Raw genomic sequence first — 26,548 nt, 5'->3', positions numbered from 1 at the left:
TTCTTCAGAGGAGGTTTCCTTTACCAGTGTAATAACTTGCCATATCATGCTCTAGGCTCTTGAAGACAATGATCCCCAAAAAATTTAGACTCCTAAATGGCCTTAGATTTAAATATGAATTATATCATTATGTTTTACCTTCAGCTCTTTTTGCAGTTTTATTAATTCCTCATTTTCATTTATGGTATTCTCCTCATTTTTGCTCATCTTTTGCTGCCAGTCACTACTGCACTGGCTATTCAGCTCTCTATATTTCTGCTTCCATGCTTCCAGTTCTAGTCAGAACACAAAATGAGATCACATAATGCATAATTTTAAACACGTATTTAAACATGTTCACATCCTTCTACTAAAGTTGCTTGGGTTTATCAGCTATGATCACAGACAACAGAAGCCTTTTAGGAAATTGCTATTTGTTACATAAAACTAATGCCTAAATAACAATTGACAAGTAAAACCAGAAATGTAAAGCACTATTCAAATGTAAAACACATTCAAAACAATTTTGCTTCCCTGCTCCCTTTCCATGGAGAGATTACCCAAAACTAATCTGTTGGTCTCTTCTAATTTGGCTTCAAGCACTTGATCTTGTTCAATCTGAGTCTGTTCTTGTTCTTCTAATGTCATCCGCATATCTGCAATTATTTTTTCCTTTGCACACAGATCTGAAAATTTGAAAATAAATTTACAGATGAGCCTCCTAGTTGCCACCATTTGCTCCCAAAGTGCTTTAATTACAAGTCATTTCTCCATTCCCTGAGATCAAAAATTCTATTAGAAGGAAATAGAGCATCTGTACTGAACTATCCACATCCCAAACTCTTACGCAATTCTATTCTCACCAACTTAGATGTGTGTTTTGGTGTTAAATGTCAGACTCTGGCTTGTATGCCTATGAGAAACTAACTACTTCAACTACTAATGTTTATTAAATCTGCAGAAACATCATGCCAGCATGCACAATATTGTGCTAGTTCATTCTTTTGTTAAAATGGGCAACTAAAATAGCAAGTAAACCCCACTATTTAATAAGTTAACACTAACACTTTATCCGAGGCTTATGTTTCTTTGCTTACAAATATATCTAATAACAATTCAATAAAAATTACTTTCTGACTGTGAGATTTTAATGTCCAGGTTGGAGTGTCTTGGTACTCTAAACATACAAGACTCCCCAAATTTGTTATTGGCATGATCAGTCATTATGTTGTCATTGCACACACACAAAAAAATTGGAACGATAATGGTTCTTTCTGACCTTTATGTGTCTTCTCGTATTGTTTGGAGACTTCTTCCAGCTTTTCTTTATTCAACTGCTCCTGAATATCACATTGAAAGCAAATTAAAGAAGTTAAAACATGCTGAAAGGAACAAATACCTATGCTAGAAATTAATAGCTTTTCATTTCAAACTTAATAAATAATGAATAAAGTACTTGAGACAAATGGTCCCAATGAATAAGTTCTTCATCTAGTACAAAGTAGCATTCCAGCTGTTTAAAAAAATAAAAAGAGACATTACTACTAATGTATCTAAGTGTCCCTAATCAGAAACTCTGCAGGTATTAAGTACTTATTACTAGGCAGATTGTCAAATTGTTTTAAATAATGTCCTGATTGAGAATTTCCTTAAACATTTTTCATTCATCTGTTAAAACTAATTTCAGGTGGCTACTCTTATTTTTACCCCAGCTTCTGTAAGCTTTCGCCAGCTGCTTGGAAAACTTGCCTCGTTAGTAGATTAGGTAGAAAATTAAGAGCAGGTAAAATTTTAGAAAACAAAATACCTTTTTAAGTTGCAGGATTGTGCGCTGTTTGAACTCTAATTCTTCACTAAACTGCTTTTTAATTTTCTCAAGTTCATTAACTTGTTTTCTCAGGGATTTTTCCTCAGTTTGCATTGTACACACCTGCAGAAAGACAGCAAGCAAAACCTATATTTAGTTAAAAGCCTTTTACAATCTCTGTAAGTTACCTAGATAACCAACTACTTTAATCAGAGTCAAATTTTTGCAAGCATCTTCACTAAATTTGAGGGGCTGGTAGTGCACAAGCAAAGATACTCTAAATGTATCCCTCAAAATAGCCTTACTATGAGTTTCTTTTAACATCCATAGATTGAGATTTGTGAAAACAGGTTTCACTAACAGAAGTCCAAACTTGCAGAAAAACATTTTGCCTATGGTTACCAACCTCTTTTTGTACTTGCTTAATTTGTTTCTTGGCATCATAAAACTTCTCTTTCAAATCTGTGTATTCTTCCTCTTTCCTCTGCAAATCTTTTTTCAAACTTTGTACCAGGGCAGAGCTCTCCGAAAGATCTTTACGTAGCCTTGGGTTAGAAATTAAGAGACATAAATAAAATTAGTCTTATATATTAACTCGGGCCCTTTGCTGGTTTTATTTGCAAACAGAATCTCAGCTCTATCAGATCAGTGACAAGCCTTATAATTTTATGTTTGGATTTCCATTTCTTATTATATGAGCTTGAAGTAACAAACTGCTCAGATTCACTTCTGAACACTCAATTTTTAAAAATATTATCTTCTAAGCACAGTAGAGCAACCATTTTTGTCATTAGGTGACCTTACAAATTAGAAAAACCCAAGGTTAATATCAAATAAGTTTGAAGTTGATAACTACATCCTAGTTCTTGTAAGTATCAAGATAAATAAAAAGAAAAATGGAAAAAGCCAATAATATTGCAATAACTCCTGCCATCACAAGTTCTGCAAAGTAAACAATAAGTTTGATGGGTTTATTTTTAAGTGATCACATTTATTTCAAAGAGTTTCTAAGAAGACATCTTGGACTTTTAAACTAACTAAAGGAAGGTTTTTTAGGTCCTATAATTGGCAATACAATACAAGGCCTCACAAAAAGAAATCCTTTCAAAGTCTCACCAGCACAGGGTTGGGGATCATCAGACCTTCATGCCAGATTGTACTTTGGAGCATGTGCAGTTTGCACAGATATGGCACTAAAGAAACCATAGCCAGGAGAAGGGCTGCATAGCATCTTAAAGCTATTTTTACATAATTGAAATTTCCTTGCCATATAGCAAATATAATCTCTCAGATACATGTAATCTCCTATTTCTTAGAGATTTAAAAAGTAGAGGGTACTAGGGAAAGTTCTACCCTCTACACTGATACCTAAGGTTTTAACTTTTATATTTTTCAAATCCTCTACTGCCTAGTGTGCAACTCTGAAGTTTCTTGTGACCTGTTAGCTGCTGTTATCTCATGCTGGTTAGACATAACAAGCCTCTCTAGGCTTCCACCTCAAGGACAGCAGGCCCCAAAATGTGTAAACTAAAAGCCTCTGAAGGGGGGGGCCAACTTGGGGTCATTACATCATGAACTGAGGTTATAATTGGAGAATTAACCCTGAGATGCAAATGGACCAAACTTATAAAAGGGTGAAGAACCCGTGACCCATTGTCCATCTTGGGTGTAGCCTTTTGACTGCCCAGGGTGTACCTCTGAAGGCCCTTCAAACAAATACCTCCTTTCATTCTCTTACTCTTGTCTAGTCTCTGTTTTAGGGGGCCACCTCAGGCATCAACACCCATTATTCCTTTGAGTCTTACAGTAGAATAGCTATTACCAAAACCATCTATTTATCATCTGCTTCCCCCCCCCCTTTCTTCCTTACTTTTACCATTCAGTCCTTTCCAAAGAAAACATATCCTACTTTTATACACATTATAGGATATAACATTATACTACATAATTTCTTTCAGAAAGTATCTGCAACAAAACTATTAGAAATCCCCAAATAATTAATTTCAATGTATGCTCCTATTTCCCTGCACAATAGTTCCACATGATTCAGATGTATATTTTTGAAAGAATATACAAACATGTGAGGAAAACATAGCCAGCAGAATATACAAATATAAAATTCAAGTAGTATATTCAAACTTTTCAAAGAAGCAGTTTGGTTAATCAAGTTTATAAACATGCAAATGTGTTATGTCAAAATAAACTGATGTTGACATAAGGGAGTTTTAACTTAATTTTATTCTCAAAGGGTTAGGAGTAATCTCATTATTTACTTACAGTTCTGTAGACTGTATTTGCTCATACTCATTTTTCTCCTTTTCCTGAAGAACATGTTTCATGGTCTCCAAACTGCTCATCAACTGCTCAACTTCATCCTTCAGATTTTCTTCTCGATCACTGAGTTCTTTCAGTTTTTTGTCTAAACTGGTACATTTCTCTTGCAGAGCTACAGTATTACTTTCTAGATTTAAAATAGTAGATTCTTTTTCTTTTAGTTTTTCTTCTAATTCTCTCATGCTGTCATCTTTTGCCCTAAAAGCCTCCAACAGGCATTCAAGATCTCTTATTTTTCCCTTGTAGCTGGTAACTTTCTCCTGAAACTGTGCAATTACTCTCTGATCTTCTGCAGCCTTGTTTTCAAAATCCTGGGTTTTCTTCTGGATTTGCTCTTGTAATTGATTCATAAGATCTTTTTCCTTTACAGACTGATGATCTTGATTTGTAATCTCATTTAATTTTATTTTTAGTTGATTATTGTAATTCTCACTATCACAAAGTCTCTTCTCTAAATCTTCAACTCGTTGAAGTAGTTGTTGAATCTGATGACTTTTTTGTGAGGAAGCCTTAATCACAATTTTGCATTCTTCCCAAATACTTTCAATACTGTGGTGAAAGGAGCTCTCCTGTCTCAGATCTGCTGTAGAAGCAGTTTGGAACTGCATGGATAGAGGACTCATCTGAGCTGTTTGTGGTTCATCTTTTTGAGGGTCTAAGGAATCCTTTAGGTTAACTGAATCTATATCCACAGCAGAAGATTCTGAGTGACACTTATACAATTCATTTACCTGGGACTGCATTGTTTTAATTTGTGACACTTTATCAATTATATTTTGTTTAGCGCCTCTTACATCGTTGTTTAGCTGAATAATCTTCTCTTCTTGTTCCTTATTTATGGTTTTCTGTTTGTCCAATTCAGAAACAGTCTCCTGATATTCAGCTTGACATTGTTGAAGTTCTCCACTTAAACCAACAGCCCTTTCTTCAGAAGCAGAGAGCTTGAGCTGCAAGCTTGCTATCTGCTGATTTAACTCTTCTTTTTCCTTTTTTTCTCTTTGGCATTGTTCTTCAAGTGCAGCCATCTGACCTTCCAAAGTTTCTGTTTTTTCCTTCAGTGCTAGTATTTCCATGTAGGTCTCAGAATTATTAGCTCTCTTTAGATCAAGAGAGTAATTTTCCCAATTCTCCCTCTTATCTCCTAAAAACAAAACCAAAATAACATCATGAACAAGTAAATCCCCATATAGCTGAGGTTAATTAAAATCAAAAAGTCCCTAGCAACATCAAATTGTAATTGCTGTGTAGAAAATTAGCACCACCTAAAAGCCAGACTCTTAGAGCATTTTATAACCTGGAAGTTGTTATAAATCTCTGAGATGTTTTATATGCAATAAAGTGCCTCTTGGACTTCTAGGCATAACTTGAAGAAAGAGGTGTCCAGAAGACTTAAAAAAAATTTGCTACAGTTCTAGTCCAACCTTCTATTCTGCCCCACTAGCAGAAAAATCTAGCTAATTTTACTAGTATTTGCAATGCCTATGAGCTAGATAACATTCACAGTGATATCCAATTTCTACCTCCACTGACTCAACAATCTCTTTAAACAGAGCCACCAATTACCCATCCTCCATTTAGGGAAGCAATGGTGTCATATGCTTTTCTGAGAAGTTTTATGCACACTATATCACCTTACTTTAAAAACAAAGCAAAAAATCCAGCACAAGTTTGTTTTGGCTCTGTGTTTGGAACCTTCCTTTCTTATGTATTCAATAGGTTTCCAAACTAGATAAAAGGATAACTATTAATGCCCACACCTAATACGTTGCAGGTAAAGTTCTCCAAGAAAGATTTACAACATATCATCCCAACCCAAAACTTCCATATTTTATTAAGACTATTTTCACAAAGTAATGAGCCATTCTAACTAAAACCACATGTATTTCATCACTTTCCAAACTGACTCCAGCTGTATTTCACACAAGTGTTTAAGAATCCAGTTGTGTCCCTTTAGTAACATTTCACTATTAAATCAAGCCTGACTATCTCTAAGGATTAGGCCATCACAGCTATGCACTACAGGAAGCTGCTATGGATTCTTGTGAGTACTGCACCTACAGTAAGGTAGGGTTAGTTAGGCAACCATCTCACTTTGGGACCATTAAGCACATGTATACTGCATGGAAATATCCTCTGAACAGAGCCAACAAGTTGTATAGTCACTAAATTTGAGTCACTAACAAAAGGCCATTCTGAAACATTAGCAATAGCAATTTGGTTTTTGAATAATCAAAGCCAACAGGACACTTTGCTCCTGCTTGCCCATAGTTTTCCTATGTTAACAGGATACATCAAGGGCTTCTGCTAGCTCAGCCACAACAGCAGCTTTACTGTAGCATATAAGGTCATATTTTTAAATCCTACAAGATTAAAAATTTTGGATTTGGAAATGGTTTTCTTTGAAAGCCCAGTTGTGTAGTCCTAAGAAAACAGATCAGACAAAATATTAGATATTCCTCTCCCTGGACTGGAGTTTTGCAAACTTCACTAAAAGGGAGAGGTCCTGGGGTGTCCTAACACATAGTTTGCCGAAGTCACTAGTCTTGGCTTCAAATGACACTTACTTCAAGCCGTACAAACAACAGAAGTGCCCTACTGGATCCCACAGCATCAGCTGACCTAGACTAATATTTTTATCTCCTTTTCCTACTGCTGGCAGGCCCAGCCATTTTCTATGGACTTTTCTTGACACTGAAGAATTGAGACTATACTGCTTCTGAACTCTTTCAGTCTCTACCCATGAACCTGTTGGCTGTTACCTTGTCTAACTATGCCTGCAATCTGAGAATTAGCTGCCTCTCCCCACCTTCTAGGGCAGCAAATATTAGAGGTGCAATACCCTCTGCATGAAGTGCTTTGTTAAGGGAATCATAGAAGATCTTGAGTTCAAACAGACCCTCAATGATCATCAAGAGCAGGGCTGCTCTCCAGCCTCTCACTCCCCAGTCTGTACTTAGAGCCAGGGTTACCCTGGCCCAGGTGCAGAATAAGGCACTTGTCTTTGTTAACTTCATAGGGTTGGTGATTGCCCAGCTCGTTCCCTCTGCAGGGCCTCCCTGCCTTCAAGGGAGTCAACAGCTATCATTGGCAAACTTAAGATAGCTTTGGGTCCTGCATCCAAGTTGTTTATAAAGATGGTGAATAGAACTGGGCTCATTATGGAGCTCTGGGGAGCCCCACTAGTGCCTGATGTTACCCCAGTGAATAGAACTCTTTGCTCCATAAACTTAAGACTGATGTACTACTATGAGTGGTCCCTTGTTCTTTCACTGCACAATGTAATAAATGACAGTCCAACATTCAGTTTATTCACTGTATCCTCATTTTTCTGTGAATATGTGAATTTGACAATTCTCCTTTTACAGAAAGGAAAGGCCTTTCACCTTCCTTTTGCATATGCTTTCCATAGTTCTATGAGAAACTAAAGCAAGCTGGGTCCTGAAGTCATGTTAGAGGCAGACAGCTCTTACAAATACCATTTTGCACAAGTCCTACATAGCCCACTCATTAACAGACTTTATTCATCTGATAAGTTGACAGATAAAGCAAGAAACACAAAAAGACTGAAAGTGAAAGCATGAGAGCTGTACAAAATATGCCATTTGTGGACTTAAGCTTTCCACTTGAATGGAAGTAAAATTCATTTTCCTCCTTTACCAGCCCCTTGACCAGAGCTGGTGTGTTCACAACATGCACACAGAACAAAATATCAAGGTTCACAGCACTTACTATTACTGAACAATCAGTAAGTCATTGACACCTTTGATGCTTGCTTAGGCAATTTTCAAAAACTTGAGCAGGAGTTGCTACTTTCTCAGAAGTCCAGCAACAGAAAATTTAGTACAACAACAACTGTTAAGAAATTGCCTGAGAACTACAGCTGGGTATGCAGGTATATACACAGATAAGAAAAAGCATCAGAAAGGAAAGAGTCTAAAAACTAACTTTTATTTAAAGCATTTAGGAGTAAATGATAAAGGGCCCTCTGCAAAAGAGATTACATTTACAGAACAGTTATTTCCTTTTACAGTTTAACAGAGCAGATTTCCTCCTCAGAGCATAATGTTTACGCTTCCCAGCTTTTTGCTTCTGTTCTGGAATAGTAATCAAGCTTTTTTTGAAGGCCCGCTGTTGAGTGATGGTAGAAAATGTACCTTTCTTTGTAGGTGGTTCTTCTTCTGCAGTAGGCTTATTTTCCAAGCAACGTTTTCTTCCCACTTCCAATACAGTTTCCACACAATCCTTTAACTGGCTGCTTTCAATCACTTCCTTAGAGTTCTTTTCTGCTGATTTTCTCTTAATGGTAGTCAAAGTGTTCTCCTGTGTTAAAATAAGATCAATTGCTTAGAAGCTGTACAAATTGAGCACTTAGAAAGCTTAGTATCTCTATTTACAAATATTTTTACAAAACTTTATGCGTAAGGTGCACAGGGGTTGTCAGAGGAAAAAAGTCAGTGACGTAAGTTAGTTACACCAAGACCTGGTGCACCTTCAGATATGGAGAAACACAATACTTTGCATTGTACGGAATCAGAGCAAGAGACTAGAGACCTACAAAATGCAAGACTCACATTAAGAGGAGTTAGTTTACCACCTGAAAACCAGCGTCAAAAGAGTTGATGTAATTCCCAATTTGTTAAAAGTACACACAGTCAATTCTACAAATTTATCCCTTTCTGATCATGGTCGATAGAATTGGGAGCTTTAACAGCCTTCAGAAAAGCCACAAATAATTTTTGTCATGACACATTTGATGTGATTTGAAAGCCTAGTCAGTTCTGCCATACATACTTCATATATCTATTTGACTAAGAAAAAAAGTTGTTTACTTGCAAGATGACACCAGTGGCAAGCCACGTGGTTGTCAAGGACCAGTGATTCATCTATAATTACTTCATTAAAAAAACCACAATAGACTATAGAATAGAGTTGAGATTTGTGGTCATGTTTAAAATTTAATGCCACACAGCCTCATAGGAATACTGGACAGTTAAAGCCTTGCTCTTGGAAGGAGCAGTAATAGTAAGTACCACAACTCCACTCACTCTTGGAACACTCTCGCTATTGACAAGTTAAGCAGCTGTTGGGCAGAGAGAGAGAGAGAACACAAGATTAAGTATGGCCAAAGCTTTGAGTTTACAGCGTAAAAGAAATGGATCAGAGTACTGACTAAGTTTCATTTAAAATGTTCTCAAAACTACTTCAGGTTACTGGACACCAGGCTCAAAAAAAAAAAAAAAAAAAAAAAAACCAAAAACCCAAAAAACCTCTAACAGCACTTTTTGATTTTTTTTTTACCTGTATACATTTAGCCAAGCTAGTCTTCTGTCATTCAGCAGACATCACTAGACTAGATAACTCCAGTTTTATTAATCACATCAAAAGCAGAAATACCTATGTCATACCTTCTTAATTCAAACTCTGCTCAATACATTCATATTAACACTCTTCCCTTGGAAGTGTGCAAGCATGTTGGTGGTGGGTGGAATACACTCTTTTTTCCCCCCCTCAATTTAGAAAATTGTCTTTTTTACATTCTTAGAATTTAACTTCAACTACAATTGACCTATTGTTGCAACAAAACCTCCTATTCCTCTTCTTTCATTCAGGCAAAAAATAGAGACAGTGATGATCTTCCTCTATTCCCACTGTTTAACTCTTCACAGTTGGAGGTGGTCTTATTTTATTTAATGGCTCTTCAGAGTCTCACCAGGAGTCCTCCAATAACAACTTCAGATCACTACTTCTGAAAGTTCCATTATTTACACACATCCCTGAAAACATTTTGCTTCGGCTTTAGTTTCAATGCCAACTGACCTGCTATCATTTCAACAGCAATTATTTAAAGAAAACTCCAATTTTCCAAAGTGACATCCATTATAAGCACATACTAAGGTTTTTTTGTATAAACACAATAGAGATGCTTAAGACTTACATAGTCTTTTATGATTTCTTCTGAACGTGTTACCTGACCTTGTAGTCTCATAATAGCTTCATCTTTTTGCTTCACAATATCAATTAGTTCTTGAATCCTTTCATTTTGTATATTCATTTTCTTGAAAAAGAGGAAAAAAAAAGTAGTTCAGTGTTAAATTGAACTCTACCATGCTTTTAGAAGCAAGATCAGTTAAACTACGCTTGATATAAAAGAAAAAAGCTAGAAGCATAGTGTAATAGCATTTTAAGTTCTTGGAATTTAGAATTAAAGCAAATAATTTTGCACAAGTCTTTTTTGAGAAAGTTACCTCAGTTGCTTCTTTAAGCTGCTCAGCAGACTCATCCAATTTAATCCTCTGTGTTTCAAAACCTGCAACAGGAAAAAAGCCTACATCACATAATCAGCCACCACAGTTCACTCAGTAATCCATTTCTTTGTGTCTTCTGGTACTTCAGTAGTTTCTGAATACACTTATTTTCAAGTTGACTTCTACTTATAGAAGTTTCAAAAGTTGTTTATGTTTTCTGAACTGGACATTTGGGACTTGCAACTCACACAAAATACAGATTGTATCACAAAACCTCTGCTGAGATCACTATGAGGTACTGCTAGTTTTCCCTCCATCAAAGTTCCACATGATGTCTGAAAACACGGCATCAGCAAAACAAAGAAGTACAGGGATTACAATACAACAAGGAAATCAAAAACTTTCACGTTTTACCCCACAATTCCTAAGTCTGCAATTGACAATTTTAAGGTTCATCTTAAAAATGCAATAAGGCCTGTAGAATTGTTTAACATACACAAAATAATGGATTACCACTATTATATATATGATTTGGTTACACAATCCTGCTCAACTAGATTATTATTCCTGTTTTACAGTACTCAGTCATTTCTTTTTTGTGTCCTTCACATCACACTTAGACCCAGCTTACCTTTGGTTTTCTTTTCCAGCTCTTCCTTGGTCTCAACTAGTTCTGCAGTTAATTTTGCCAGCTGTTTTTCAAGACAACCTATAGTTTCCTGTGGGTCCTCTAGGGACACAATGTACTGGTGTGCTGCTTCTGCCTGATTTTTGATATCAGTGATATCATTTTGCAGAGAATCAATAACACCCTCAAAATCAATGTAGGCACCTGTGTCTGTGCTGTTTTCTTCATTCTGGAAGATAATTTATATTCATTTAGAAGTGGCAAATAATTACACAAAAGCCACTGTTTCTACAGAAAATATGGAAGATCACTAGGAGTTCAAATATATAAGCACAGTTACTTCTGACTTTAAAACCATCTTGTAGTTTCATATGCATTGATTGCCAGGTTCTGACTACATTCACACACTGGTCTCCAGTACCAAGAGCTACTTTATTTTTATAGCATTTAATGACCCACCATTACATTCCCCCTTATATCTCCACATCCATCCAAGTTTACTATAAAAGTTAGCATATTTTCAACCAATGAGAATATTGAATGAACAGAGCATGCAAACAGTTTTAGAAGGAATACATCTGAAATTTTCATATAACAGGAAAAGTTTGTGCGATCAAATAAATCTGCAGTAACTTATAACTAAATTATACCTGAAAGACTGACTTTATATCTTCCCTCTCTGTTTTTTTAAAAACAAAGGGTTTCAAAGTCTCAAGAGACAGACTCAAGTTAAGAGTCTAGGTATGGCTTAAGTGGATAAATAATTCTCATTGCTTCAGTTGTAGCAACTACTGCCCTAAGAGAGAAGTCTCTGTGACTACTCCAGCACAGTCCATATATGGGGCCTAAGAAGTCAGCCTCAAAGATTTTAAATAGGCACTAAATGCAATGGATTTTATATAACAAAAAATGATTTTTCCCCCCAATTTCTTTGTATGGAACGATTGTCTCTTTGTGCTGGAGAAATGCAGAAAACACCAAAAATTCCTGAATCCCAAGGCTCAGCAACCTCATCTATTAAATAAGATAAATATATCTTGCTGATGACACAGCTACAGTGTGTGCAATTCCTTGAACTCATCCTTCTAACTCTTGAGAAATACCATGACCATAACAGGTAGTTAGTAAAAGGGACATTTGGGGCAGGCAGATAAAAATACCAGAGGTCCAGCTTGCTCACTGCAAGGCCGATCTTGTAATTTACTTTTTTCATCTGCATTTTTAGCATAACTATTTACAAGTTCCTTGAAGATTTCCAGGCGTTTCTCAGAATTTTCTTCAAGCTGTGCTCGTTCGTGAGAAAGGCACTCTCTAGAGTAGGAAAAAATAAGTCAACTAAAAGCTAGCTATGAGAGGCTACAAAGTTATTAGCACAGTTGCCTACAAAGGTGCTTTCTTCTTTATTTTGGCACAACAAAACAATGCTGCTACCCTAAACCAGAAGTATGTTTCACACATGCAGGAAGAACAAGAGGGAAACAAATAACACAGATTATGGATAGCACTTAACAACAAGCATTTTTTTCTAAGCTGCTTGAGACAGTATGTTTGGAGTATCACTAAAACAAAAGGGAACCAAAGAATTTGCACATCATTCTTTCTACAGACAACTTATCAAAGCAGCTCTTCCCTTAAGAGTTCTACAGGAAGAAACTGCTTACAAATTATACACACACATTCCTACTCATCCCACAGAAAAATCAAAGCCTTTTCTACAGAGCATTTTTCTTGAGCTCATAATCCAAACAGAAACCAGCACATGAGCTGACGCAGTAGAAGATCAGATCTAAGATTGTGGTCTCTTACAACCAAGAGAGATTTAATAAATAAGTAAATTTACTTTCACTTTCTTAACAAGTAACTTTAAAACCACTTAAAGACAGCTTACTTGAAATCTATTTCCCGCTCAGCAAAATATTGGGTAAATTCTTGCATCACTTCTTCACGAATTTTTATTTCCAGCAGTAACTTATTTTTCTTTTCAGTAATAAGTTTGCTCCTCAGGTCTTGTACCAGACTCACCAGCATCTAGAATTACAATCAGTATTATACTTTTCATAAAGAAATACTTTCCCACAAGTGAGATTTTTCCCATTCCTCTAACACTACAACACTTTACTCTGCAGCTGGCAAAAGTTTTTCCATTTCTTTTATTAGCTTATTCATAAACAGGAGGATTTATGAGTAGATTGAACTACCTGTTTGGTACTAACACAGCAATTTAGGTTTGCACAGAGTGAGTATTTCCAAAGAACACCAAGTTTATCACAAAAATTCTTGAAGTTATCTTTAAAGATAGGCTTAAGATCCACAGAATTTGGCCTTTTTTTCCAGATGCCCCTTTTCAGGTATTAATGAAACCTCCACAAACTGGTTTCTAGTCCTCTGTTCCCTACTCCTTATCTTCTGCACAAGTGACTAAAATTGCTGTTTCTTAAAGAACAGTGTCCAGAGTTTTCTTGTGCATAAAATAACAAAGGAAAAATGTTCTGTGTTGGTAAAAAACAGGTAATATTTCCTGTGTATTGACCATAGGATACCAAAAGAAGAGAAAGCCAATGCTGCAATTCTTACTGCTCACTTTGCACTTTGACACATTTCATAGTTTTCCCACAATAAGCACCAAGTTATAAGTAATCCCACTTATAGTTTTAAACACTGGATTTAGGTAGGATAAGGTATTGACGAGGGGAAGAAAAAAAAAAAGAAAGGGTGAGATGGAAGAAACCAGAAGAACACATTGCTTCAAGACTCCATGCTATACTAATTCTTAAAATAGCCCTGGCACATACCATGTATTTTTCTTTCGCAATAACAACTTCATTTCCTTCATTTTCCTGCACTGCTTCTTCTCTTGACACACTGGGCTGTTCCTCCATCTCATCATCATCATCTTCAAACACATCTTCCAAGGTTCTGTCCCATAGGATAGTACCTCTTTTCCTTGGGATTGGCATTCTAGTGACATTAAGCAATGATGATTCTCCTGCCAATTTCTGGCCAAATGACTGATCTTGGGGAGGAATAGATGTGTCCATAACTAAAACCTACCCAGAAAATCAAAATCAGAAAGTTATTGTTATTTTTTAAAGCTCCATTGGCACTTTGAAGACCTGCTGCACTCTCCTATATGTCTTCTGAGCAGAGCACTCTCCCAGCTCATCCACTGTTCAGAGTCACTACTTAGACCAGTTTCCAGCTACAGTACAAAGTTGTCACTTTATAGCCTAACCCTTCTTTTGATCCCAGGAACACCAAGTTTCACTAGCTGGATAACCTACAAGAGGCAGCAACAGACTGTCCATTTCCTGTAGTCTGAGTTTCCAATTGCATTACATGAATGCCATCCTACAAAATCTATTTAACAGCTCTATAACCCCTATGGTCTGCTCCTTCTGGTATTGTCCTTAACCTGCCCAAGGTCCAAAGGTATGGACTTAACTGTCAACAAAACTTTTCCATGACTTCCATTAAAGCTACAGCACTGGTGTTCCACACTTTCATCTTCCAACTTTGCCAAAGATACATCACTGCACTTAGTCCTACTGACTCTGCTTCCACCTTCCCACTGAGGCCCCTGTGAACATAAAGATGATCTCTGGTGCTCAACCTATTTTATCATTTTAACATTTCAGGTGAGCAATATTCCAAGTTAAGAAAGCAGTAGTGTATGGGACAGCTAGAAGTGAGAGCATGCTGTACCTGCAGAAGAAATTTACCTAAATCTCAGAGGAATTCTTCCAAATATAATAAGTTTCTTATTAGGCTGGATGTTTCCTAGGAATTACAAATTTTCAGTAGATGCTTCCACCCCCACACTCCAAAGGGAAAAAAATGTCCCAATAAAGCCTTTTTAAAAGCTCTAGGAGATAAAGCTCAACCAGTGTAATTAGAAATATGATTGCAACATGAGACCAAAAAATCCAGTTATTAAGTAAAAGTGAGAGAACCTGCTCTTTAAAGCAAATCAAAGTTACTGATCAACAAGACAGACTACAACACGCTTACTTTTTGTGCAATGGCTGAGAACTTTAGCACATTGAGTGTTTCCTCATATGCTGAAGCACATCTGCTTATGTTTACTATCATGTACACCTTCCCCTTTCCACTGAAGAATCCTTGAAGGAAATGAGTTAACTTACTTTCCCGAAAGGGTATGTGCTGTTGCAACCTTTAAAAGACAAAAGAACAGATGATCAGAAGTTTAGTAAATTCCAGTCAATTAAGAGCTATCCTGCCTGAAGACTTGAAAATTTCACTCTTACTATGACAGTAGTGGCAAGGGTGTTTTAAATTTAAATTTATTCCAAAGTTTCTTTGATAAGGCAAGCTCAGAACAAGTAAGTTTCAAAATTGCTAACATCTACCATAGCATGTTTAAAGGATGTTATAATTTAAATTGTTTAATTGAAAAACAAAACAAGTTTAAAGATAACTTCGGTGCATCAACAAGACTACAGTATAGACTTCAGTAATCTATACATTTCTTCTATCAAAAATTGAAGTGTTACTATTGCACATTTTAAACAATAGCTTTTAAACATCGTAGGAAATACCTAAAAACCACAACCAGTTGGTAATTCATAAAAGGACTTACTTTGACTGTTGACAGTTCTTGAGTGCATTAATACACTTGCCTAGAGTCAGGAGAGAGGTATTTATATTTCCACTCTCTTTCAATCTGTCACCCTCATTGCGAGTCTTGGTGTATCTTTCAGAACCAGCAAGATCACACAAAGACAATCTGAAAGCACACAAGGAAAAAATCACCATATTTACCTTAAAGATGCACAAATTACCCACTTTTAAAAATGATCACTTTTCCTCATCCTTATGAAGTTTGCTTCCCTAATCAAATTTCCCACTAAATATTTCCTGCTAAATATTTGCCCAACATACTTCCTATTTCACCCCATCCATCTCTTCATCCTCTTCCTTCTCAGGACTTGCATGAGTTCAGGAGTAAAGATGTCTGGCAGAACTTTGTGCTGAACAGAGGTGACAAGATAGAACAGCATTGCAACCTGATGGCTTGAGGGAGAGGGCCAAGTACTGTACAAGGGTAGAACTGGGGAGCCACCAGACATGCAGGATGCTCTGCCAGTGAGTGCTGGATGCAGTACCAATACATCAACATGGAAGATAAATAACAACTGAATCACAAAAGACTGTTCTGAACTTACTCATTGACTCGGGTCACCCTTGGTGTTCCTGAATCTTCAATTTTTAGTACTTTAACTGTGAATATGCTGTGGCTAAAAAGAGAAATTGAAATAATCAGAGAAGTGATAAGGTAGACCAGTACTTTCAAAACAATTTTAGCCTCCACAACATCTGCTCAAAATGTTGTTGGATTTCTCAACATATCTAAGCATATACGATCATATACGAACTTTTAAAGAGATGTTTATGTAGCATGTGTGTATTTTGCTTTTTTCTCAGATATTTAGATGGCATAAAGTTAAGTGCTTTTGTATAGTATTTGATAAAATACTATGAGCTTTAGTACATGTTCATCTTAGTGAAGGATTGAATCCCTTTGGCATCAAGCATTGTATCACATACTGCTAAAGGACACCAAAACTGAAACCTAGAAATCCAGACCTTGTTAAAGCCTCTTCCCTTCCTAAAAACCACAAGACATGTTTTAGTTTCTTCTTCCTCCCACACACTATCCTATACCCAATGCTATTCAAAATGTTTCTTACCTTCTGCTGGAGCAATTATTTAGTTTTGTGCTTGCAATACTCTGGTGTTTCAAGCCGAGTTTTAGAAGTCTAAAAGCTTCTTTAGAGTCAGAAATCTGGACCCACTGCAGATCTTCAGGAAGAACAAATGTGATAATTTTTTAGATAACATTACCAAAGTAAGTATTATGGGGATAATGTATGCACAGCAAGGACACTACATTTAGGCATAGAAACATTTTACTACACCTGCTTCAGACAGAAGTTATATGATGACAAATCATAAAAATGCCTCCTCTCATAGGAAAGGAAGGGCAAGTACATCACATAATTTCATCATTCTATTATCACATTAAGTATGTTCCATTCAAATTAAGTGAGCAACCTTAGCCTGAGCACAGACAAGTCAAAAAAGTACAGTCTAATATGAGAAGAAAGCCCTATAGTCGCATTCAGCAAGGCAGAACTGTCTGAACAGCTTCTTTATTTTATACCTCAGTCAAGTGGGGAGGGAAAAGGGAGGAAGAGGAAGTCAGATGGTTATTTTTCAGGGCCATCAACTTAACTGAAAAAGATGAGAAGAATTTTGTCTGCAATATGATGACTATATATCTGAAGTCTGCTTCTCTACAGAGAATACTGAAAAAAGCCCAGAAACAAAAATCTAAAGAACTGTTGAGCCAATTATAAATACAGTTAAGAACTATTGGCATCTTTAATAAAATGGAAAAAAAGCAAACCACTTAAAAAGTTTGTCAATTATTTCCAATATTTTTTCCATTTCAAAGAAATATCTAGGGACACAATGGCAGTGGAATGCAGAGGCTTTTAACAGTCAAGAGTAAAGACAAAACAGTATTAAAGGTATAGATACTTCCATGTATGTAGATTATAATAATTTTGTTATTATTTTGAGTTTTCTAATCTAAACATCATTACAGGTAGACCAACTTCTCAAACTATATTTGGCAATTTGCAATGTGTTTATTTACCTTTTAGAAAAGAACATCCCTTGATGTCTTGAGCAAGGCGCAGTGTTTTTCTTTTCTTGTCATTCGATATAGGAACCAGTAGATCATAAAAACATTCATTGTAAATCTCGAAAAATGAAACCCAAACAGAAAACTTGATGTAATTTCTTGCAGTTGTGATAGATTGTTCTGAGTCTTCTGAGATATCTTCCAAATCTACCAAGTAAAAAAATATTACAAGTCACTACAGACCTAGGAAAGTAAGTTTCATTAAAAAATTAATAAGTAAAAATTTATACTACAGCAACCTTCTAAAGAAACATTTAATCCATTCTAAAACCCATTGACATTCCCATCCCCTTTCTTAAATATCTGGAAGTCACATACTTAAATTTACATATTTGCAAGAGACACCTACTCTACTGCTTCCTTTTCTGCTTTTAAATCCTATCGAACACATACAGCTTGGTTAAAATTAGCCAAGTCTCTTCAATATCTTCAGAAGACAAACTGACAAGACACTTCATTTTGACTTTTTAAAGCAGACTTAATATTTAGGTATTTTTTTAAATGCTGGAATTAAGTTAATGTAATTACATATAGGTACTCTAAAAGCCTGTCAGGGTACTACTTTTCTCTGCTATAACTTCAGCCCACCTAACATCTGTTCAGGTATTCTGCTAACCATTTTATCCCTGGGTTTTCTGACCAAAATATTTGCTTGCTATCCAATTCACAGGCATATAAAATTGACAAATAGTCATTCTATTAACATAGGCTGGAAGTCAGTTATTGACCTTAAGAAAGCTTCTTTGTCAGCTTTAATTGCAAACCTTTTATATAAAACATACCCTTAGAATCCATAGGTGCTTTGTTGTTGGTGTTAATCTGGTGGTCTACCTACAAAAAGAAAACAAACTTTAAAGCATGCTTAAGAGAACTAACATAAAATAAAAAACAGGTATGGCTTGGTTCGGGTGTTTTTTAGTTTTTTCAAGAGTAGATCTCATAATAAATTTTTCAAATAAAAATTCTAGGTATTAGGCTATACACATACAAAACACCCACCCAAACCACACTTGCAGTAGATGCAAACTTTGCCAGCAAATTTGTAGGTTTAAGTGTTGTTCTTATAAACAGTTTCAGAAACTAGAAGGTGTATTCAAACACACATGAAAAGTTTTTCTGAAGCCCCTTCTGAAGGCTGACAGAGCTAGATTTAACTCACACCTGTGCTTTGGAAGTCACAGTGTTTTGCTGCCACCTACCTTCCACACTAGAGCCCAGTAAACTAACAGATAAAAATCAAGGCAACAGATACATCCATTCCTTTCAACACTAGCTATTACAACCTAGCATACCACAAGGGAAATGCTAAATTCTTTTTGTTAAGAACAATTTTAAAAAACCAACAGAACAAAAATCAAAATAGTACCTTTCTAGTTCCAAATCCTAACTCGGCTTTATTTTACATTATTCCACTCATTTCAGAATTAAGACACTAAGAAAAAGGTATGGTTATACTAAGCACAAATTCCCCATAAATGTAATTGGACTAAACAGCTTTTAGGAGTTGACTCAAATTCTAAACTGGAGTGTATCTCTGGACTGCTCAACAGTGAACTGTAAGAAAAAAGTCCAGCAGAAACCCATGTTTTATTCAAACCTTTAAGTCCACTAGCTCTATAGCTCTGCTGTTTCAAACACTTTTGCTTCCTTTAAGGATATGTGTCCAACTGAAAGGGCAGCAACCGCAAAACTACTAATTTTTTGCAAGTATCCTGAAAGACAGTATGTTCTTCAAAGGATCAGACCTAATACCATCCCCACAAACAGAGAGGGGACTATTTACATTCAGTTCTTATTAACCACCAGTAAACCCAGAGGATAAATTATCAGGTGCCCAAGCTACAGGAAAAAGGAAAAAAAGCTTAGAGTTTACATGCCCATGAAGTATTCAGCCACAAGACAAAAATCCCCAGGAGAAGAGGGTTCATCAGAGCTACTGCTCACTTTGCTGCTAATATGAACAGTCAGCTGCCAGCAAATAGGCCCGTCCGTGGTTAAACACAGCCAGTCTCTTCCCACTGAAAATTAAGAACATGGAGCTATCTAAAGATGCATGTACTCATGAATCTAGAAAGAAGTGCTCCTCTACCTCTTTTATTAGACGAAGTAGTGAATTTTTAATAGCAGTTTCTTCTCTCATTTGGTTTTCAGTCAGCTTTATATAATCTCTACACCGATACGGTTTGAGATCCATTGCTGTGTATAGCTTTCCTTGAATACTTTTAAACAACATATCCATAGTCCTTGGCAGAATACCAACATCATCTTCTGTCCCTGAAAGGACATACAAAAGAAAAATCCAACTATTATATGGTATACAGATAAATGAGGACAGAAAACTAATATAAATCTCAAGGCATACATGAGGAGTTTGAAGACAACTTACAGCATGAAGTGGAGTTTTCTTTGTATTCTCAAGGTAACAAAACATTACAGTTTTGAAAAGTATTTGGCTTTCAGGAACAGTTCATGCTCTATATCAATAATGGGTATAACAAAACAAACTGCTGGAGTATTTTGCATAAGCTTAGCCTTAAGGGAAAACAAATAAAAACTCCACGACCAACAGACATTCTTGATAAAGATTTGCAATTTTTCAACTGTATTTCATAAGTTGCCTTCACTCTGTCAAGGAAGTAATCTTGAAATAAATTCATGAATAATCTCTTAGCTGCAGTCCTGTACTAATTCCACAGAATCTCCAAAACAGTTTCTAGAAGCCTTGCAAAGACACATTCCTTTCCCTGCCCCAGACCCTTTTCTCTGAACATACTACTTTTGTACCTAAAAGACAAGGAATCAGATAAAAGCCTCAGTGTACACTTGATCTTTCTGAATCCAAATGCAAGTTTAAAAAGGGCTCACTTCCATTGATTTCTAAACCAGAGAAAAGGGAAGAGTGGAAGAGAAACTACTGTCCTGCCTCAGGCTGATAATTTCTCCTGCTTTTGAGACAGATGGACGTTTAATAGTTACAGCCCTAGCTGTGTCACCTAAATCAGAATTTATATAAAATTTGGTTGGCACTCAGACCCCTAGCTAGTAGCCAAATACCACATTAAATTCAGGTACTCTTGCATTACATTTGTTTTTCCTCATCTCCTCTCTAATAACTTTTTGTATGCTGCAATGCCAGCTGTAATTCAACCCAATATGAACAAAGGAACAGTCACCAGTGAATGAGGAAAAGCCCTGAAAACCTGCTTCATCCTTCACTTAGGTCCTTTGCCACTGACTGAATACAGGCTCCAATGTTCAAGTGCAATAACAGAAGAGTAAATCATGGCACCCAGTGAGCAACACTCTGCCCTGCCAATTTTTATCAAAGTCCTAAAAATACAACACCATGAAAAAGCTTCTAGTCTAAAAAGATGTGAATCAAAAATTCTTGAGACCCCACACAATATACCCTAAACTTGTCAAGCACAGGGGACTGTACACGTGAGGAATTGTTGGGGTTTTTGTTACTTACCTTTATTTAGTAGGACAGAAAAAAACATCCTATTATTGCTCCAGACAAATGATAACTGAAAGTACTGGCAGTTAGCTATAATGCAGCTAACAGAGGACTGCTTAGAAAATAATGTCACTTCAATAAAGACCAGTTTCATGTGACACAACTCATTGTCCTTCTACTATTTTTTGGTATAAAATAAGTGGTATGGCATCCAGATCTGCCATTTCATTATAGGAGAAACTGTTTCCATTTGAATCAATCACCTCGTTTGTTAAAATGCTTCGAAAAATAACTGAAGAATGACATCTTCTGACCAGAAAGGATATGGAGATTTAACAGAACAGAAATAGTGCACCAGGAGACAAGGCTTCCCAAGATATTATTATGCTTGGGAACTCAAGCCAAGACAGAAATACATGAAAATAACCAAATATGTTTCAAAATATTTATTCCCTGCCTATAATAATTGAAGCACCCAAATATTATTTCTTATTTGTGCATATAACCTTTATAATAATAAAGCTCAAGAAAACAATAGTCTGGTATAGAGTGACATACACTTTTCAAATCCTGTTCCATAGAACATGTATTTTTTCAAACTCCCCCTTATCCCTAGCATACTAGATACTTGGAGAAAAATAGAAAGACCACAGGTACCTGGCTGAAATTATAGAGCCTTACAAAGTAATATGACTATGTGTTTATGCTAACTCTGGTAGTGACTCCATCTGTTGGCAGTTAAATTTGATATAGAAGGAGACTTTCAAAAAGTCTAAGTACTATTCAAGAGAAGCAAATGTATAGAGACCACAATTTAAATGCAGGAAAAAGTTACAATGTTTCTGCTAGAAGTAAGCCTTGCTTTAATAAAAAGAAAAAAAAAAAAAAAGTGCTTTCAAGAACTCATTTCTACTCATACCTTGGAAAGTGTAAGTTTTCCCAGCATTTGTAACACCATATGTAAAGACAAGACGATTATATCCATCCAGGAAATCCTGCACTGGTTGCTTCATGGTACCTTCAAAGAATTCTTCCTGGGTTGTTTCAGGTCCAAACACCTGAGTATTACCAAGAAATATTTCTACTTTGAGCAATTATTAAGAGACTTTTAAAGAATCTTTTAAGTTCTGTTTGTTTACAATCTTAAAGACTATAAAGTTAAAAAACAGTTTGCTTGGTATTCAATAATGTAAGTTAAAACAATCTGCAGCAGAAAAAAATAAAAAAGCTTTTAAAGACAACTCATTTACTTGTGAAAAAGTAAACTTCTGTAACATCTGTCCTGCAGTTTTTTCACTTAGTCGACTCAAATAGTGTTGAGGGGGCTTCAGTACGATATTTGTTGAGTCTTCGAGTGAAACACAGTCCTATTAAAAGGAAACAAGCAATGCAGGCACAAAGAGATTATAAAAAGCTCAGCTTACAGGGAAAACAAACAAAAAAACCCCACAAAACAAAATTTAAGTGTTTTTAAACTAAGTAAATGTCACACCTGCGATCCGTTTTCTCTTTCCAGTGACGTAAATGGCCTGATACGCAGGCAGACTTGTATGTGTCCCTTAGACTCCAAACTGCTCCTCTTAAAAAAAAAAAATTACAACAGTTAGAAATTTGGTCCTTTTCTTGATAATTAGCATGTCAAAGCAGTTTTATTTCATCAGGCTGATTTGAACAGATTTATTTGATAACACCAGAATCAAAACTACTTTACTACATCAGTTTTTACAAGTGTTTAGGCCTCTGCAGAAGTTTTCTGTAGTAAGTTAATGTTGCAGCTCATATACGTAAACACTGCATTCAGGCCAACAAAAACGTTCAATGAACTGGCAATCAGCCTCAGTCACAGAAAACTGATGTGCCCAATAGGGCATCAACAAGTGCCACACAACTTAGTCTAAATCCTATGCATCTCTTTCAAACTAAAAAATAACAAAGCAGCTTTTCATCTTCCCTGTAAAATTCTGACTGTTCTTATCTATGAAAGCACTAAGCTTATGTTTTAAAAAATAAATATCCAAACAGTAAAGTCTTCTTACCTGGCTTGTGTCTGAGCTTGAAGAAACCAAAGAAAATTCAGAGGAGAGATCTGTTTTAATATCTTCCACACTTACTGGTCCTGCTCTTGGAGATGGCTCAATGCTAGCAATATAGGATGGTCTGTAAAACTTCTCATTATCCAAAGTTGGTTCCATTCTGCAAGAGAAAAAAATTATTTTGTGCTCTCTGATCATAAAACATAGAGCTCCTGAAGCCCCTTAGAAGACAATGTGAAACTGGTAATTTTTTTAAGGAGAAAGTTTTCTTCACCCTATTCATAATTTACATAGCAAGTTTCTGATGGCTGGGGAGGGGGTCTGCAGGGGGCTTTGCATCATGAATCGGGAACAGCCACTCTTCTTTAAACGGAAAGGAAACGTTTACCAGGGAAAAGCCTTACATACCACAAACTTGCTAAAAACCATGTCTGACAGAAAGATAAAACTTTAGAAAACCCTAATTCCACATCAACTTCATCATCCCATTATAGTGTCCATTTAGAATGTCATGGTTATCTCTGCAGGACCTGAAAAATACTTGGTGTTATAAAGATAACACAATGTAGCTTAATACAAGACACAGTTCAGAGACATTCCAAAGACTAATAGATAATTTTAAGCATTAAAAGGGCATGAGTAAATTAGAAAACCTCATGCCAGAGTACAAGTATTGCTTTTTAGTAACTTTACAGCTCAGCAATTAATTTATTAATCTATAATTTACTTATTTTTGTGCATTTCACAATTTAAGCAGTGAAAATTTGCTATAGATAATAAAAGTAACATGATTCAGTGTTGATAGCTGACAGGCAAATTTCAAAATAGCCTTTAATAAGGGCATTTTATTTTAAAGTTTTAGTATTTTTTTTCTGCACTTTACTCTCCTACTGATTTTTCCCGTGATATTATTACAGATGTGATGTGGCAGCTTTTTTTTACAGATCAAATTTAAAATAATCCACTGAGCAATTACTAATAGACTATGGCAGCAAAGGATCCAGCAAAAAGACACCTACCACATGACTGCCTACATTTTGAAGCTTTGGACACAACAATTCAAGAGCCTTTTAGTGCTACATTGTCATGTCTAGGCTACAGCAAAGCATATAAATTGTTTTACTAAATACTAATGGAGAACATGAAGTGTTCATTAAAGCAATGGACAGAGTAGGGCTGGTTCAAAATCCTTTTGCTCGTGAAGAGTGTTGGTTTCCTGCCTATAATGCAGCCCCATTTTAATTTCCCCCAGCATAAAACCTGAGATATGTCTGCACTTCAGTGTCAAAACACTTTAAGTGCTCAGTCTTCCCAGCTAGGCTGTAAAAGCCGACACAACTTTAAGCAGTTAGACAAATACCACCAGGCTGCAAGAGAGATAAAGGTATACATAAACTAAGCACCAATGTTTACTTTGCTTCTTCTAATCTATTTTTTTTTTTTTTTTGTCCAGGCATCTGTATGAAAACCAGGAAAAACTTGGCCTGAAATATCATCATGGCTTGAACAAAGACTGACCTGTGAATAAGCTACTGTTGGAAAGAAACATACCTGTGCTGTCACGATCTGGAAGTCTCATTCATCAGCTACACAAAGCCACACTGCAAAACTCTTATCAGTCCTTGACAGGAAATATATTTGTTAGATGACTGACATTTAATTGCTTTAAAACTAAGCTTAAAGTGTGATTTGTCAAGATTATGCTCTAATTCTGTATCTTTTTCCTTAAGGAGAAAAAGACAAATATTAAGCTGTGTATACAAAGCCAGAACAAAAAGTATTTGCACGGCCCAATGGTCAGAAGAGTGAGGTTCAAGCCCTTACAGGGTGCAAAGCCCAAGGTGCGGACTGTTTATCTGCCACCACGTTGAGTCACACAGCATTGTAAATACTTCAGGTATTCTGGTGTGAACAACTATACGGCCCGGCTGCAGGCACTAAGAGGTACTCGTATCCTGGGATGTATTATTAGAAGCCTGCTAACTGTGGCAATAGAATTTAGAGCTGAAACACCCTAAAAGGGGATCCCGAGAAGCACACAGTAAAGTACGGTCACAGCACATATACACAGACTGTGGTGCTGCCAGGCAGAACAAAAAAAGGTAGAAAGAGCTCCAAACTACACAATAAGGATAGCAGCTTACAAAAGCAAAAGCACCAGCCCTTACACGTAAAAAAAAAAAAAAAAAAAAGGAAACTTTCCTCTCTGCAGGTATCATTCTTTCACTTCCAGGCTTTGCACTATCTGCCTGTTCCTACGGGACACAACTGCCGCGGCTTTGGCAGCAGCACAGCCCTGGGCCGGAGCTGCCCAGGCCCTGTAGGCCCCACCGAAAACTGCTCACACCCCACAGCCCCTCCCGCGTAACGGCGATGCCAGCGGGGTAAGCCAGGGGAAGCGGCCTCCACGCCGCCGCCACAGAGACCACCCACGCCTCTTCCCGGCCCCGCAACCCCCGCGTCACAAGCACCACGTCCCCTCTAACAGCGAAGGCCCGGCACCCCCACATGTCCCGGTCCCGGTCCCGCTCACCCGCCGGGCCCCGGCCGCTCCCAGGCTCACGCTCTGCTCCGGCCGCGGCTTCTTTTCGAATCCGACCAATGGCAGCGCACGGCGCCGCGCGGCCTCCTGGGAGGACGGCCCTGCTGCGGCGCAGGGCTCGATGGGAAGTGTAGTCCCGGAGGGGCGGGGCCGCCTGCCCCGGTTTGCCCTCGGGCGGCAGCCGCGCCCCGGTGGATCGGAGCGCTCGGGGCGGCTTTGCAGCGGCTGCGGGGCCGCCGCCGCCACACAGGGCCGCCAGCGCCCGGCCCCGCGGTGACAGCAGGAGCTCGGCTGCCGCGGAAAGGCGCCCTGGCCCCGCCGGGCCTGCCTTCACCTGCCTGCGGCGCCCGGACTTGGCCTCTCTCAGGTGCGGCAGAAGGATGAGTGTAAGTTGGAGCTCGTCGGAGCTCTGGGTGATTACAGGCCTTTTGCTGTCTGTTTATAAACAGGATAATCACTGTTTGCAGGTGGTGAGAGGGAAGAGGCCAAGTGATCTGCTGGATGCCTTCTACCAGAGCCGAGATCAGCTGAATTGGGAAACTCCCGTTATAAGATGAGGACGTGCTTGTGCCTTACCCTGGGTACCACTGCTGACAAGTGATAGCTGTGGAAAACACTTAGTACGGTACCTTTGTTTAAAACCTTCTCCAGGTAGAAATTGTTGCTGTGTGCCAGGTTTGCATGATGGGCATTTAATTTTTTAATCGGCAATAAGAGAAATTCTTTGGCTTTACTTTCAAAACAATGTCATAATGCCGATCAGATCATCGGTTTCTGGAATGTCAGGGTATGGAAA

The 26,548-nt window shown here is 37.3% G+C and overlaps 1 protein-coding gene across 3 annotated transcripts in view; it reads right to left on the bottom strand.

Annotated features, from left to right (window-relative positions):
* KIF20B (kinesin family member 20B) overlaps positions 1-25,801 on the bottom strand; it is a 34,555-nt gene extending 8,754 nt beyond the window's left edge. For all 3 annotated transcript variants that reach the window (XR_014226608.1, XM_082286074.1, XM_082286075.1), the window contains exons 1-25: positions 25,744-25,801; positions 23,214-23,370; positions 22,670-22,756; positions 22,428-22,544; positions 22,097-22,235; positions 19,810-19,994; positions 18,503-18,551; positions 17,673-17,867; positions 16,702-16,813; positions 16,177-16,248; positions 15,591-15,737; positions 15,002-15,164; positions 13,786-14,040; positions 12,882-13,021; positions 12,154-12,304; positions 10,997-11,222; positions 10,366-10,427; positions 10,056-10,175; positions 8,275-8,440; positions 4,064-5,261; positions 2,193-2,331; positions 1,787-1,909; positions 1,259-1,319; positions 540-665; positions 139-275 (exon numbers count right to left, since the gene is read on the bottom strand). Coding sequence is in view for 2 of the 3 variants with exons in the window: in XM_082286074.1 (XP_082142200.1) it covers positions 139-275; positions 540-665; positions 1,259-1,319; positions 1,787-1,909; positions 2,193-2,331; positions 4,064-5,261; positions 8,275-8,440; positions 10,056-10,175; positions 10,366-10,427; positions 10,997-11,222; positions 12,154-12,304; positions 12,882-13,021; positions 13,786-14,040; positions 15,002-15,164; positions 15,591-15,737; positions 16,177-16,248; positions 16,702-16,813; positions 17,673-17,867; positions 18,503-18,551; positions 19,810-19,994; positions 22,097-22,235; positions 22,428-22,544; positions 22,670-22,756; positions 23,214-23,369 (4,326 nt within the window). In the remaining variant the exon portion in view is untranslated. The remainder of the gene's footprint in view (positions 1-138; positions 276-539; positions 666-1,258; positions 1,320-1,786; positions 1,910-2,192; positions 2,332-4,063; positions 5,262-8,274; positions 8,441-10,055; positions 10,176-10,365; positions 10,428-10,996; positions 11,223-12,153; positions 12,305-12,881; positions 13,022-13,785; positions 14,041-15,001; positions 15,165-15,590; positions 15,738-16,176; positions 16,249-16,701; positions 16,814-17,672; positions 17,868-18,502; positions 18,552-19,809; positions 19,995-22,096; positions 22,236-22,427; positions 22,545-22,669; positions 22,757-23,213; positions 23,371-25,743) is intronic.
* Positions 25,802-26,548: the final 747 nt, after the last annotated feature.

The sequence above is a fragment of the Coloeus monedula genome, assembly GCF_965178545.1.
Source record: "Coloeus monedula genome assembly, chromosome: 8".
Taxonomy (NCBI): Eukaryota; Metazoa; Chordata; class Aves; order Passeriformes; family Corvidae; genus Coloeus; species Coloeus monedula.
This window is presented reverse-complemented; position numbering and strand designations above follow the sequence as displayed.